The sequence below is a fragment of the Saccopteryx bilineata genome, chromosome 10 (assembly GCF_036850765.1).
Source record: "Saccopteryx bilineata isolate mSacBil1 chromosome 10, mSacBil1_pri_phased_curated, whole genome shotgun sequence".
In the NCBI taxonomy this organism is placed as follows: domain Eukaryota; kingdom Metazoa; phylum Chordata; class Mammalia; order Chiroptera; family Emballonuridae; genus Saccopteryx; species Saccopteryx bilineata.
Window position 1 is genome coordinate 3,207,641 of NC_089499.1, and position 14,789 is coordinate 3,222,429.

At 57.5% G+C, this 14,789-nt stretch overlaps 1 protein-coding gene across 2 annotated transcripts in view; it reads right to left on the reverse strand.

Annotated features, from left to right (window-relative positions):
- Positions 1-14,220, reverse strand: part of CRBN (cereblon) — a 17,507-nt gene extending 3,287 nt beyond the window's left edge. For both annotated transcript variants that reach the window (XM_066245982.1, XM_066245981.1), the window contains exons 1-9: positions 14,105-14,220; positions 11,030-11,136; positions 10,260-10,462; positions 9,098-9,247; positions 4,823-4,982; positions 3,662-3,724; positions 1,265-1,349; positions 570-685; positions 184-248 (exon numbers count right to left, since the gene is read on the reverse strand). In XM_066245982.1, the coding sequence (XP_066102079.1) occupies positions 184-248; positions 570-685; positions 1,265-1,349; positions 3,662-3,724; positions 4,823-4,982; positions 9,098-9,247; positions 10,260-10,462; positions 11,030-11,136; positions 14,105-14,171 (1,016 nt within the window). In that variant the 5' untranslated portion in view covers positions 14,172-14,220. The remainder of the gene's footprint in view (positions 1-183; positions 249-569; positions 686-1,264; positions 1,350-3,661; positions 3,725-4,822; positions 4,983-9,097; positions 9,248-10,259; positions 10,463-11,029; positions 11,137-14,104) is intronic.
- Positions 14,221-14,789: the final 569 nt, after the last annotated feature.

Genomic DNA, 14,789 nt, shown 5'->3' on the forward strand with positions numbered 1-14,789 from the left:
GACGGGAGGACGGTCCCACCCTGCCCTCTGGTGCCCGCCCAGCCCTGGGCACACTGCCCTCACGTCTCCCTTACAGTGTGACCAGGGGGGAAATTATGGAAAACAGAAACAGTCCCAACAATAATTCTGGTAAGGTACCTGGGAAGATGTACTCAGAAATTTACTAAAAAGGTAGTGTCTCACCTGAATATTTCATTTTTGGTGGTTATTTCTGTTTCTTGACATTGTTTACAGCAAAGAGACGTGCACTAAAAAATTTGGAGGAAATTAGTGGGGAAAATTCATTCATGTAATAATGTAATTAACAAAAACCTCTCTGAAGCTTGTTCATTCACTTATTAAACTAATGACTCGCCTAAACAGACGCATGGCCACAGATGTTCACAGAGGGTCATCGCCGAGAAACACAAGACCATCCGAGCTTCTGTCTGGGACCCCTAGCAGGACACTTAAGACAACTGTCCTTTCCACGGTCTGGTTTTCCAGCATCAGGGCCGGCGACAGGCCCCACCGCCCGGCCCCGTGCTCCCAGGGGACTAAGCACAGTGTCCCGTGCCCGCTCTACTTACTTTGTTAATGATGTCTAGCTCACAGCGAAGTCGCTGGATAGCACTACCGATTTCAAGGAGCTGAATCCTCAATACGTCGTCAATAGGAAGACAAGCTGCTACTCTGTAAGAAAAATCTTGCAACACGGTGGGTTTGCAGGTTTTAAACTTAGGAAGATCATGTGCTTTTGGAATCCTTCTCAACAGGATTTCCCAAGAACACGTTTCACACATGGAGCAGGAGTCAAGTGCACTGGCCTCAGGAGGGACTCGGATCTTAGCAAGCCCTAAAACGTAGCCTGTCCTATGCTTGGTTTTGCAAGTGCCTTGTGACTTACACAGTCTAACACATGTGGGAAGTGACTTATTTGCCAGGAGACCAGAAACAGCTAAGCAGCAGCCACCCCACAGACACGGGCGTGTGACTCCGCACTGCACGGGGAGAGGGCAGGAAGTGAGAGCCAGGCAACAGTGCAGCCTGAACTTATGAACACCTTGCTCAAAGTTGGAGTGCTCATGGAATTTAAGAACTTGGTTGTACTTAACTAAATGTATTCATTTTAAAAGTTGCTGAAAGCAAAGGAAATGCATACGCTTTTTAAAACTAATAAAAATACTAGTTTAAAAAACAAAGTTTTGGTTTTGTTAAGACAGAAAACATAAAATTGCTGTTAGTGCCACACCTCAGGCCACAGGAAGGAATTGACTTTTCATACCTATTGGATTTGAAGGAAGAGAATCATCTTTTAGGTTTTCGTCCCATTCACGTAGCTGTTTCTTGATTCTATCCATTAAAGTTTCCTTGTTTAAAACAAAAGCCACAATTAGTTTCACAGGACTTTAGAGCTTACTGCCACCTGTCAACCCTAATAAAACATAACACTAGCAACTGAAGTCTCACTGGAGCCGTCTGAGCTCCAGTTTCAATGTCTGTTTTGTCGGAAGGGAGGGCTCCCCTGCTCCCCGGACTGTGGCCCATGCACTGTGTGTGCACTGCAGGCTCGCCCGCTCCCTGGGCTGTGGCCCCGTGCACTGTGTGTGCACTGCAGGCTCCCCTGCTCCCTGGGCTGTGCCCCTGTGCACTGTGTGCGCACTGCAGGCTCCCCTGCTCCCCGGCTGTGGCCCCGTGCACTGTGTGCACTGCAGGCTCCCCTGCTCCCCGGGCTGTGCCCCTGTGCACTGTGTGTGCACTGCAGGCTCCCCTGCTCCCCGGGCTGTGCCCCTGTGCACTGTGTGTGCACTGCAGGCTCCCCTGCTCCCCGGCTGTGCCCCGTGCACTGTGTGCACTGCAGGCTCCCCTGCTCCCCGGCTGTGGCCCCGTGCACTGTGTGTGCACTGCAGGCTCCCCTGCTCCCCTGGCTGTGGCCCCTGTGCACTGTGTGTGCACTGCAGGCTCCCCTGCTCCCCTGGCTGTGGCCCCGTGCACTGTGTGTGCACTGCAGGCTCCCCTGCTCCCCTGGCTGTGGCCCCGTGCACTGTGTGTGCACTGCGGGCTCCCCCGCTCCCCCGGCTGTGGCCCCTATGCACTGTGTGTGCACTGCAGGCTCCCCTGCTCCCCCGGCTGTGGCCCCTATGCACTGTGTGTGCACTGCAGGCTCCCCTGCTCCCCTGGCTGTGGCCCCGTGCACTGTGTGTGCACTGCAGGCTCCCCTGCTCCCCCGGCTGTGGCCCCGTGCACTGTGTGTGCACTGCAGGCTCCCCTGCTCCCCTGGCTGTGGCCCTGTGCACTGTGTGCACTGCAGGCTCCCCTGCTCCCCTGGCTGTGGCCCTGTGCACTGTGTGTACACTGCAGGCTCCCCTGCTCCCCTGGCTGTGGCCCTGTGCACTGTGTGCACTGCAGGCTCCCCTGCTCCCCTGGCTGTGGCCCCTGTGCACTGTGTGTGCACTGCAGGCTCCCCTGCTCCCCTGGCTGTGGCCCCGTGCACTGTGTGTGCACTGCAGGCTCCCCTGCTCCCCTGGCTGTGGCCCCATGCACTGTGTGTGCACTGCGGGCTCCCCCGCTCCCCCCGCTGTGGCCCCTATGCACTGTGTGTGCACTGCAGGCTCCCCTGCTCCCCCGGCTGTGGCCCCTATGCACTGTGTGTGCACTGCAGGCTCCCCTGCTCCCCTGGCTGTGGCCCCGTGCACTGTGTGTGCACTGCAGGCTCCCCTGCTCCCCCGGCTGTGGCCCCGTGCACTGTGTGTACACTGCAGGCTCCCCTGCTCCCCTGGCTGTGGCCCTGTGCACTGTGTGCACTGCAGGCTCCCCTGCTCCCCTGGCTGTGGCCCTGTGCACTGTGTGTACACTGCAGGCTCCCCTGCTCCCCTGGCTGTGGCCCTGTGCACTGTGTGTACACTGCAGGCTCGCCCGTTCTGTGCACGTGCCTCCCCGGCCCCCGTTCACCACGGAACAGAGCTCGCCGACTCCCCAGTGTGCACACAGCCCTGTCTGCTGGGATGTTGCTGAGGACGTGCTCTAAACCTGCTGGGTGTCCCCCAGACCGGAGGCTGGTGGGTAAGGGCTCCCCACGGCCGCGGGGGGCACGGGTGAGTGGGCACTGCGCCAAGGGCAGCCACCGATGGGATGCCCGTATTAGAGATGTCATCTGCCTCGAACCACGGAGGAAGGGATAGAAACCAGGCTGGGAACAGTCTGTGTCTAAACCCCGGAGTGTCTGAGCTGTTCCACCAGCCTGTCTCACTGAGTTCTGTGTGGTGGGGCGTGCCTAGTGTTCAGACCTGAGCAGGAACACTGGTAGACGTGCTGGTCAGTACACTGCCTAGGGGTCAGGAGGCATAAAGATATTTGTTTAGAAAAACCCAAAATACTGTTAAAGGATTCTTTAATTTTCTAAGAGTAACTAGCCCTTGACCCAACAAAATGCTTGATAAGCCCTAAAACATCTCTATCTAGTCTTAGTTACGAGGCCTAAGAAACCGGGAGCACCGACACTACACGATAAAGGCAAAGTCTACTGGGAGCCTCTCTGACCCCTGACCACTCCCTCTGGACGGGATGAATGCAGGGTTTGAGGGTAAAGCGCCACTGAGCACGGAAGCCTATGTTTGTCCTAAAGGCCCTGCCTTAACGACCAGCCTCCCCTGGAGGCAGAGGGTGGAGGGGCGTGACTTACAGCGTCATACAAGGAGTACAGCCAGCGAGGCCAGGAAGTCAGGTTTGCACAATGAAACTTTCTCTGAAAACAGAAAAAGAGTCAAGAAAGTGACCTCACTATCAACATTCTCACGGTAGAAAGAGCTGCATCCGAAAACTGATTTGGGCCAGGAAAAGACTTGCTAAGAAGAAACATTTCATAGATAATCCCGTAATAGGTGGCTAAGTCTGAAATCATTTTTATAGCCTTCAAATACATCTTGCAACTAGAATCGTGACTTTCCACACTGAGGACGACCCAGTCCACTGGGACAGAGGAACTACACCTCACACTGATTGACCTGTAGACTAGTAAGCACGTGTCTAGCATCTGCAGTTAAAACCTGAAAACAGAAGCCAAACTGTGAGTAAGAACTGTGTCTGTGCCAGCGTCCCTGTGGAGGTGGCCGTGAGGAGACAGCCCAGAGCGGCAGTGACCGTGCACCTGAGACACCCCATCAGGTCCCCTCAGACCTCAGGTCCATGTAAAAGTGTGAGTGAGTCTGGACTCACCGGCATCACAGCATGAACCCCACTACCCTACCTGACACCTGACAGAGCAGGGCCCATCAGCCTGGGGCTTACCAGGCTACCACGGAGACTTCCCATATCCTTGAACGGTAAGCCTCACAAAGCCCATTTCTTCTACATTTATAAACTAGTCATCTTTTCCTGTAAGCAGAAATCATAAATACTGTTGTCCTCAACTGCTGCGTCTCACAGAGGAGCAGAAACAGGCTGTCAGCTGTCCTTCCAGGAGAAGGAGTGACGTAGCCAGAGGGACGTGCCTCAGAGCGCCTGGTCCTGGCCGACTCCCCGAGGCCCGTGGTGCCGTGTGGAACTGGAGCGGGGGCTGCTCGCAGAGCGCCCAGGGGTCTCGCTCATGGGGCCGGCTCTCCTTCCCGTGGGGCCGTGGATCAGGGCGCGGGCCAATGTCTGACCGACTGCAGACCAGGGAGGCCCCGCGGCAGTCCCTCCCCGACAGCGGACCCCACCGCATCTCAGAACCCACGTGGCCACGGGGAGGCCACAGTCGTCTGGGGACGCATCCTCAGTGAGACCTGTGGGTGTTTCTTGCTTTTTAAAAACAAAATCAGCACCGTCCTCATTTTTCTGAGGACACAGACAATTGGAGTCTCACCTTCTGGTATCTCTGCCACCACACGTACGAGCGGCGGTCCTCCCAGGAGCTGGGCGTGGAGGGGACGACCTGGCGGCGGCTGAGGGACCCGAGCTGCACGGCGGACATGGTGGGCGGCAGCACGCACTCGGGCAGGATGTGCACCTTCGCCTGCTGGATCCTGCAGCCAAGCCAAGCGGGGCCGTCGTCAGACAAGCTAACTCAAACGGTGACGACTCTAAGCGCGAGGCGCATTTCAACTACTGCGGTGTTCAAAGTTCCTTAACACACTCATCAAATGCTGATACTATGATATAAAACAATTTCAAAAAGACTACATCTCATAAATCATAGCAAAGCTAAAACCAGAGATGGCGGAAGGCATGGATTCCCGCCTCCCTAGGGAATGGAACGGAAGGTGTTTCCATTCCAGGAGCAGTCTATAAAAGAAACAGTTAAAAAGCATCACCAAGGCCTACTACTGCCTGGCGTGACACTCAGCCCCCCCCCCCCCCCGCCGGTCCCACCCCCACCCCCACAGAAGCCGGGCTCAGCACCGGCCCTGCCATCACCGGACCCGAGCAGCAGGGAACAGAAGGGAGAGTGAAAGTTAGACCAAATTTACTTGTAGCCTTAACTTCTGTATGCATTACCCCTCATTCTCATGTCTAACATGAATATGCAAACAAGATACATATCTTTTTTTTTTTAGTAACTTAAATGCTCATGATAGTAACATCATTTCCAGAACGGGGCTGGAGACTGACTACCCCACTTGCAGCGTCTTTCCGCGGGCAATGCTGACAGGAAGGCGGTGGCTGTGAGCGGCTTTCTTAGGGGGCGCACCCCCCTGGGGACAGCAGGACACGCCCGCCTGGGACAGTGTGCCACCCTGCACAGTCCCGCAGAGCATAGGAACCTAAAGTGGTCTTCCCGTAACCACTGTCCTGACCAACAAATAGTTCTGAGGGAAACTGGCATACTTCTACTTGTTAAAATAGTTAAGTCTGTCTAAAAATATCTGGGTTTCACTGAATGAAAACAGACCCACTCTGCTACCTTCATTTCTTTCCCGAAAGCTCAAGCTGATGTCTGCGTGACTCTGGGAAATGTTAAATGACTGTTCAAACTGTGTTCACAGGTTCTTACAATATCGCTCCCGTGCATTAGAAAGAAACAAACCTCAACTCTCTTCACCTGACCTGTGAACACAAACAACTAGTAATCCTATTTTTAAAACGAAAGCATGGACTTCTATACAGACCTTCTTAGAAACTGGGTTCTTCTTTAAGGTCAATAACTACATTAAGAATGATGTTTTACCCAACACTAGTCGTGCAGTTACATTGTGATGCATGCTTTTATCTTGTTGTGATAACACCCTCAACGTTACAGAAAGGCCAGCTTCCCGGCCACCTGAGAGGCTGGCCTGGCAGGTGTCTGAATCGCCCAGGGTAAGTGACGCTCTGGTCACTGGGGGGCCAGCGACGGCGCCCTGGAGCCGAGTTCCATTTGGAACATAGTCTGGTTCCCTTTCCAACCTGCTACAGCAGCTGGCTGCGCTTACAGTCACATCACTTTATGTAAATATTTAAAAAATGAGTACAGAAATAAAACTGTTCCAACAACTATTAGGCTGAACCACAAAGAACGCTTCCCAATCTGGTTCCGACAGTCTGACGGGGAGACCGGGAGGGACAGCTCGGGCACACGCTGCCCCGGGGACCCTTCGACCACGGACACGCAACACGCAGGAAGGGCTGCGCAGGGGACGGCCGCCTGTCGCCCCTCGGCCTGCAGACCTGGCCCAATGTCTCCGTCCAGTGACGGTGACGGAGGGACATCAGCACACACAGTGACAAAGCGAACATGAAGGTGTGTGTGCAGCTCTGCATGATTTCCAGATTTAACTTTCTGACAAACAGTCATCGGTCTCAATTATGACCTTTATTATTAGCCTCTTCTAATTCCAAATGGGAAGTCACCGCCCCTTCCTCTGTGCACGGGGAGCAGCACTCAGGACTGGGGGGTCCTGCAGCGACTCAGATACACGACTGCTTTCAAATTAACTTAAATAAAATCTACGTGTTCAGCACACGGCACAGGACGAAGCCTGTTCCCTAGAGAGAGGAAGAGGTGGCCCGGGCCTCACACAGGAGGGTCACTCGTGTGGACGACGGGGCTCTCGCCCCAGGCTGCCCGCTGGAAGAACAGAAGCAGTGCCCCCGTGCTCTGCAGAGACGCTGCAGCTTCCAAGGCAGGGACCTGGAGCCAGCCAGCTGAGACAGGCCCTCTCGGGACTGGCTTCCGCGTCAGGAGAGGCCGCGGTGGCACCGGTCATCTCTGTGACCCCCGTCCCGCCGGGGGCAGCGAACCCAAGAACCTCCTGCCACGGGAGAGCGAGCCCCTGCCAAGTCCTGTCCGGCCAGCCAGTCCGCGGCTCAGGCTCAGTACGGTCAGCTGCCAGACCCCGGCCTGTTCCCAGAGCTAAGGGGCTGCTGCCATCTTGTGTCCACAGCGTGTTTCCACAATCTCCAGTCACTGACACACGACAGCCACAGACACACTGTCCCCTGTCCAACCCCATCCCGGTTTCCGGAGCTAAGTGACCACTGATAGTAAGTACTTCACAAGTACGAGGCCGGGAAGGCCTGGCCGGAGGAACGGAGCTGCCAGTGACACACGACAGCCACAGACACACTGCCCCATTTCCAACCCCATCCTGGTTTCCGGAGCTAAGTGACCACTGATAGTAAGTACTTCACAAGTCACTGACACATGACAGCCACAGACACACTGTCCCCATGTCCAACCCCATCCCGGTTTCCGGAGCTAAGTGACCACTGATAGTAAGTGCTTCACAAGTCACTGACACACGACAGCCACAGACACACTGTCCCCTGTCCAACCCCATCCCGGTTTCCGGAGCTAAGTGACCACTGATAGTAAGTACTTCACCAGTCACTGACACACGACAGCCACAGACACACTGTCCCCATGTCCAACCCCATCCCGGTTTCCGGAGCTAAGTGACCACTGATAGTAAGTACTTCACAAGTACGAGGCCGGGAAGGCCTGGCCGGAGGAACGGAGCTGCCAGTGACAGCCCCAGTAACTCTCAGCACAGGGCCTCGGGAGGACATGCCGTCCCCCACGGGCACCACGCGAGTCCCGAGGGCAGGATGACGTGGTCTCTGCCGCTGTCCTGGTGCAGCTCACCTACGGAGGGGGACAGACGTCTGGGGACTGTGCGTCTTCAGTGCTGGGAGCGTCCACACGGAACGTCCCGGGAGGCTGGCCCCCACCCTCCCTCCACGCCCTCAGCCTGAAGGCTTGCCCGACCCCTGTCTCCGTGGCCAACAGCTGAGTGATTGAGAGGTACAGTCCCTGTCCCCGTGCAGTGCACATTTGTCCTAAATCTTTACAAAGCCCTCTTAGCTTCCACGTGCTGAGAAAACACTGCTGGTGCGACACTGAGGTTGGACGAGACCCCCGCCTCAGCTGCACGCAGGGCCCAGGGCACCAGGACCGGCAGAACCAAGAACCCGCCTTCCTTCAGAGGTGGGTCTCGGGCCAGAGCCGAGGCCACGTCCTGGAGGATACGTGGATAATTTTAAGAGGATAAATTAGGGTGAACTGGATCTTTAAGGGGCCCAGCGTTCCTTACACTTATCAAACCTCGAGCAGGAGAGCCAGGCAGCACTGACCGGCACCCGGGATGGCATGCAGGGTCCCTGCACTTCCCAAGGCACCCAGCGTGCACCGGTTCCCTGGAAGGTGACACACTCATGGGCGACACGCACCTGCACTAGACACACGTGGCTCCCACAGCTCGGCTGCTGCAACAGGAGCTGGTGTGGCTCTCAGATGTCACAGGGACACCGCAAACACCACAGTGTCCCTGCGAACACGGAGCTCACGAGCCCCCCCCATCTCACTCTAGAGAGAGGTCTTCCGCCCTGAAGCCGTGCCCCACAGGACACTGCCCTCCAGGCGTGCAGCACGCTCTCAAGCCTGCAGGGACGCCAGGGTCCCCTGGAAATCTGGGAGGAGGGTGGTGGATTGTCCCCAGGCTAATCACCCTGTGGGGATGAGGAGGAGGCTGACCTCTGGCTTCTCTAGTTTTAAAAACATGCCAAGTAACTGAGATGCAGAGAAAATCCAAAGCCACTAGGCTGAGCCTTCAAAGGGAAAGAGAACAACTAGTTACGAGTTAGCGAGCGAGCCCAGCAGGATGAAACCACGCACAGCGCCCACGTCACAGGGATGTCGCCCAGCTGGGAGGCGCGCCCTCACCCGTCGGACTGGGTTCTCAGCTCCAGGACCTTGAACCTCTGCCGGCCCACAGCTTTCACTTTCACGATCTCGATTCCGAAGTCCTGCTCCTCGCGGTAGGCGTAGATCTCCGCGGTGATCCCGAACTGCGCCTCCCGCTCCTGCACGTTGCTTCAGGGCAGAGGGCGAGAGAAGCATCGTGAGCATTTCAGTTTTAAACATGCAGAGCTGACGATGCAATCCACGTGGGAGCACACGTGGTGACCGACCCCCTGCAGGGTGCTGCACTGGTCTCTTCATGCCCCAGGGGAGCTGAGATTTAGGAGGGGGCCTCAGTGCAGGGGGGGAGCGCTTCCAGGGAAACAGAGCTCTGGTCAAGGGCAGTGACCCGGGACCCGGGCAGCGCCCCCACCCCGGGCAGCCTCCTGTCCACGCAGCAGCAGTAGACTTCCTGGTCACGTCCCGCCCCCGCCCCGGGCAGCCTCCTGTCCACGCAGCAGCAGTGGACTTCCTGGTCACGTCCCGCCCCCGCCCCGGGCAGCCTCCTGTATACGCAGCAGCAGTGGACTTCCTGGTCACGTCCCGCCCCCGCCCCGGGCAGCCTCCTGTCCACGCAGCAGCAGTGGACTTCCTGGTCACGTCCCGCCCCCGCCCCGGGCAGCCTCCTGTCTACGCAGCAGCAGTGGACTTCCTGGTCACGTCCCGCCCCCGCCCCGGGCAGCCTCCTGTCCACGCAGCAGCAGTGGACTTCCTGGTCACGTCCCGCCCCTGCCGCCGACTTCCTGCAGTTGCCACGAGAGACCCGCAGTGCAGCTTCCGCTTACCACGGCCCCTAATGGACACCCAGGAATCCAGACAAAACAGCCATTCTTTTGTAAAAGTCATCCTTTACCTTAAAATGCAAAAGCAGTCTTCCTCTTTAAATAGAGACTGGTCTTAACAGTAAGTTTCTAGAAATGTTTTTTTGTTAAATATTAACGATTATAACTTCAAATACTAGAAAGTTCACTTGTGTGTGAAGGAAAACGTCTGGTTAGTGTAACGATGGCCCATTCCCACTTCTGTCTTTCCACCGAACCACGCCCCTCCCCCCTCGCCGACGCACTGGACATGCAGGGCGACAGTCTGCCCGGCGAGGAGGTGGACCTGCAGCCTGCCGCCGGCAGAGGCCGCGAGGGCTCACCTGTACGCCAGGACTGCGAAGGTCCTGTCCCTCTGGATGAGGGCGCGCACCATGCTGACCTCCTGCGGGCGGGACAGCTGCAGGGGCAGGGTCTGCCCGGGGACCAGGACCAGGGCCACATGCGGCAGGACAGGGATGACAGGGCAGCTGTCGTCGTCGTGCAGGGTCCGGCCGTGGAACTCCTCCATGTCGGCGCCCAGGTACTGCGGCACAAGACACGTGCCATTATGGGGGCCGCCCAGCGCCAGTGCAACAGACACGGGAGGAGTGAGAGGCAGGAACGTGAGCAGAGGACCAGATGTTCACTAGAACAGCAGTGACCTCAGTGTGTCGGCACCCCACGTCCAAGCCTCATTCTGACCCCGAGAAGCAGAACTGCTAACACTGTGTAAGGGTCTTCCATACAAACTCGACCATGGTTTAGTTCCACATATTTCACTGTGGCTAAGACAAGAAACATCTCTATGTCCCATGACCCCCATGGCAAATGCAGGGCGTGAGTCGGCTGCACAGTGCCGGCTCCCAGCGTGGTGGAGGCCCCGACACGTAACACGGCAGCAGCGCCAGGACCCCACGACCCGCACACACAGGGGAGGGCGGCGATTCCTGGGAGAACCCCACGAGGACACGGTGTGGCGGTGCTGGCCCGCTATCGGGCGAGGGGACACCCAGCAGTGCACAGGACAGACACCAGCCTTGGGAACAGGAACGGCCACCTCCCCCGACGGCTGCATGGGAGTGTCCCTGAGCTCTGCCACCACATGACGTACCGTGTGTGATGTGGGCAGACTGGTGTCAAAGTTTATGACGTTGGGTTTTTTGGCGTCTTTGCAATCCTGGTCCTCAACCTCCATTTCATCTTCTTCCTCACTCTCTGCTGTAGGAGAACATCACAAGAAGAGACCACATGTGTGACAATGTCAGAGCTGAGCTCCCTTTCGAAGGCACACCTGGCGAGGGCTCTGAGCCCTGGTGGCCTGGGTACAAACACCACCCCACCTGACAATCCTGCCCGCACGGAGACGAGCCGCCAGGGACCCGGGCTCTGCCGGTGCTGCCACGACACTTTCTTGGCCCAGTCTTCGTCTCAGAAGACGACAGAGAGGAGCGTCCCTGCACGCCTCACGCCCACTGTCCTCCGGCTCACACGGGTCACGCTGAGGGGTGAGCGTCAGCTCACCTCCACCCTCCACCGGGTTCCCTCAGTCTGCACCTAATGTCCACTCTGCCCCCCCGCCCCCACCCCCCGCCCGAGACCACATCAGTCGCTTGTCTCCGGGGGCTCGCTGGGCACACACTTCCCAGTTTTGAGGAGTACCGGTAAGGCATTTGGTTTGATGTAGTCTCATGATGACACCAGGGTCACCTGACCTGGGGTGGAAGGCCGTGGAGGCAAAAGGCTCCCAACACGACTGACCGTTGGTGCTGATGCCGACCCAGACCACCCCACTGAGGTCGTGTCTGGGGGACTTCTCCACTGTCACCTCACTGATGGAGGAACTCACCAGGCCCACCGCCACTGCAGGGGTAAGGGGCCCGTCTCCTTAAAGGAGCGCCTACACACTCTGTTGAAGTTCTGGTGAGAGATTCGTCTCCTCGCCCTGGGACAAATTCTGACACCTGAGAAAACCCACTGCACCTGATTAAACCTGAGTTTCCTCATCTGCAAAGTGAGGCACGAAGAAGACAACCCCTAGGCTCCCAAACTTTAAGGGGCTCCTACACGAGCCAGGAAGCACGGAAGACCCATTAATTACGGCCAAGAAAAGACATCACCTGGCAGGAGGATTGTCACAGCAGTGATATCACTTCCCAGAACCACTGTCACAATACCGTTTGAAAATGAAATGTCTGCACTCATTTTCATAGCAATTTTGCTTGTAGTTTTAAAAAGTTTCCATGAAACATTTTAAAAGAAATGTCTCGGCCAGCTTTCCCGTAATCTTTAAATGATAAAACCTAAGCTCAATGGCTTTAAAACCTGACACTACTAACAACAGGTATGAAAATGAAAACTTGGGGGTCTGTCCTTTTCCCACCAGTTAGGGCTCAAGTCCTCACCCTGTCGCAGGGGGACTGTCGTGCGGGGGCCGTGGGGGACGTCTGGGATGTTTCTGCTTGTCACGACTAGGGCGGCCCTGCCTGCACCAGAGAGGCTGCTAAAAATGCCACAACAAAGATTTCTCTGGCCCCAAATGTCAAAAGTGCCAAGGCTGAGAAACCCTGGCCTACAGTGATCACAAAGATTTAGTGACACTCCCTTTTGACTTGATAATTCCTGTATTTCTAAATGCCCCAAATAATCTTCTAAACAGATAGAATGTCATCCCTCAAAAGTAGTTTTCTTTGTGTGGATCCTTATTTAAATCAAACGACCTCCAGCTATGTCCCTGACAAGAAAATACAAATGCCTTTCCTTGAGGCAATTGCCTCGGTCTGTCTGTTAATTCTTAGGAATTCTAGATATGAGGCTTTGTCAGAGACCATGGTCATTTTCTCCTATATTCACATGGTCAATGACCTAACACTTCATATAAGTACAAACGTTTCTTAAGAACATTGATGTTTCCACGAGACTAAAAATATATAATAACTGGCCCTGGCTGGAGAGCTCAGTTGGAGCACTGTCCCAATAAGCAAAAGGCTGCAGGTTCACTCCCCAGTCAGGGCACATACAGGAGCAGCTTGATTTTTCTGTCCGTCTCTCTCGCCTTTCCTCTCTCTCTCAAATCAATGGATACATTTTTAAAAAACATATAAACAGATGATACAAATATCCTGAATCAAATTCGATACGTTTACAATTCCATGGAGAGACCACATGCTCTATGAGAGAAAGTTGAGCAGATCAGATGTTAGCTCAAAGACTACAATCCATAATTTAAAATTTAAAATTTTTAACTGTTCTGACTTCTAATCTCCTTCCACAGAGTAGCCTTTCTCATCACAGAGCTGACACCCACTTCCCTACTCAGCTGTCATCAGTGTCACCTTGACCAAGACAGACTCTTTGCATCTTAAATGTCCAGCCACTTCCTCAGCACTCGCCGAGGGGTTACCCCTCAAAACTCCCGCCGCGCGGATTCACGGAGCACCCCACGCTTCCTTCCAAATAACTGCTCTGCGATTCACAAAGGCGCGATCACTGGACCAGCAGCCTGTCTGGCCGGTCTCCCTCCGGACTTTCTGGGTCAACACGCCAGCCGCTGCGAGCCGGCCGAGTGCAGGTCACGCAGGGGCACCCGGTCCCCCCGGAAACCCGGGGGTGGCAGATGCGCACGGAGCCGATGGCGGCTCTGCAGGGACGGCGGACACACTCCGCTCTGTGCCAGCTCGGCTGCGGGCTCCGCAACGCCCTCTGACCCGGGTCATCCGTGCACGGGAGGCCCCTGCTCCCCGGGGTGCGCGCTCTCGGCCCGGCCCCTCCCGTGCACGGACTCCCCCCGAGCGCAGCGTCCCCGAGCAGACGCCGGAAGCCCCCGCCCAGGCCCGGGTGGGAGACGCGCGCGCCCCGGCCGGCTGCGGGGCCCCGTGCCGCACAGCGCGGCCCCGAGCTCGTGCGTCCGGCGCCCCGGCGTCCCCTCCAGGAGCCGCGCCCCGGCCAAGGCCGCCGCCGCCACCGCCACCGCCCGGCCGCCGGAGCGCACGTCGCGCACCGCACGGCCTCCCGGGCCGTCCCCGCGCTGAGCCGCCGGGTCGCGCGTCCAGGGCCCCGGCTGTCACCCGCGGGAGGCCCCCGCCGCGCCCCACGGCCCCGGGCCGGTCCCGGCCTCCCCGCCCGCGCCCCGCGCGCAGCCCGCGGCCCTGGACGCGCGCCCGCCACCCCGCTCTGGGCTGGCCGTTACCAGGCAGCAGCGGCAGGTGGTTCCCCATGTCGTGCGCAGCGTCCTGCGGGTCCCCCTGGCCCGCCATGTCTGTTTACCCGCACAGCACGCTGGGACGGGGCGGTGCCGCCTTCTCCGCCGCCGCGCACGCGCCGCAGCGCCCCCTGGAGGCCGTCACGCCGTCTCCGCCGCCGCGCACGCGCCGCAGCGCCTTTTGGACGCGCTACCCACCCCGCCCTCCGCTATCACCGCCGCCGCGCACGCGCCGCAGCGCCCCCTGGAGGCCCCCGCGGGCAGGGCACGGGCACCGGCACCGGGGAGGAGGGGTGGCCGCGGGGTCCAGGCACCTGCACCTCCGTGCCCGCCGCGCGGACTGAGCCCTCGCCTGGGGAAACTGAGGCTCAGATTCTGGTCTGCACACCTCACTCTTAACGAAAGAGGTTGGGCGCCACTAAGAACGTGCTTGGGCGGCGAGCGCTCCGGCTCCTAAAATAAGCCGGTGGTGAAGGCTGGAGAAGACGCATCGCGACCCCCAGGGTGGCTTCCAACTTCTTTTTCCCCAGGCCGGCGAGGAGTGAAACAGAAACAGCGTTACAGGAAATAAAACACGCACACGTGGGGAGGGGAAAACAGGAGGCACCTGAGACTTCAGGAAACGGCATGAGCTTGAACCCTCGTTGAAAAGTTAACCACCACGAACTCCCGG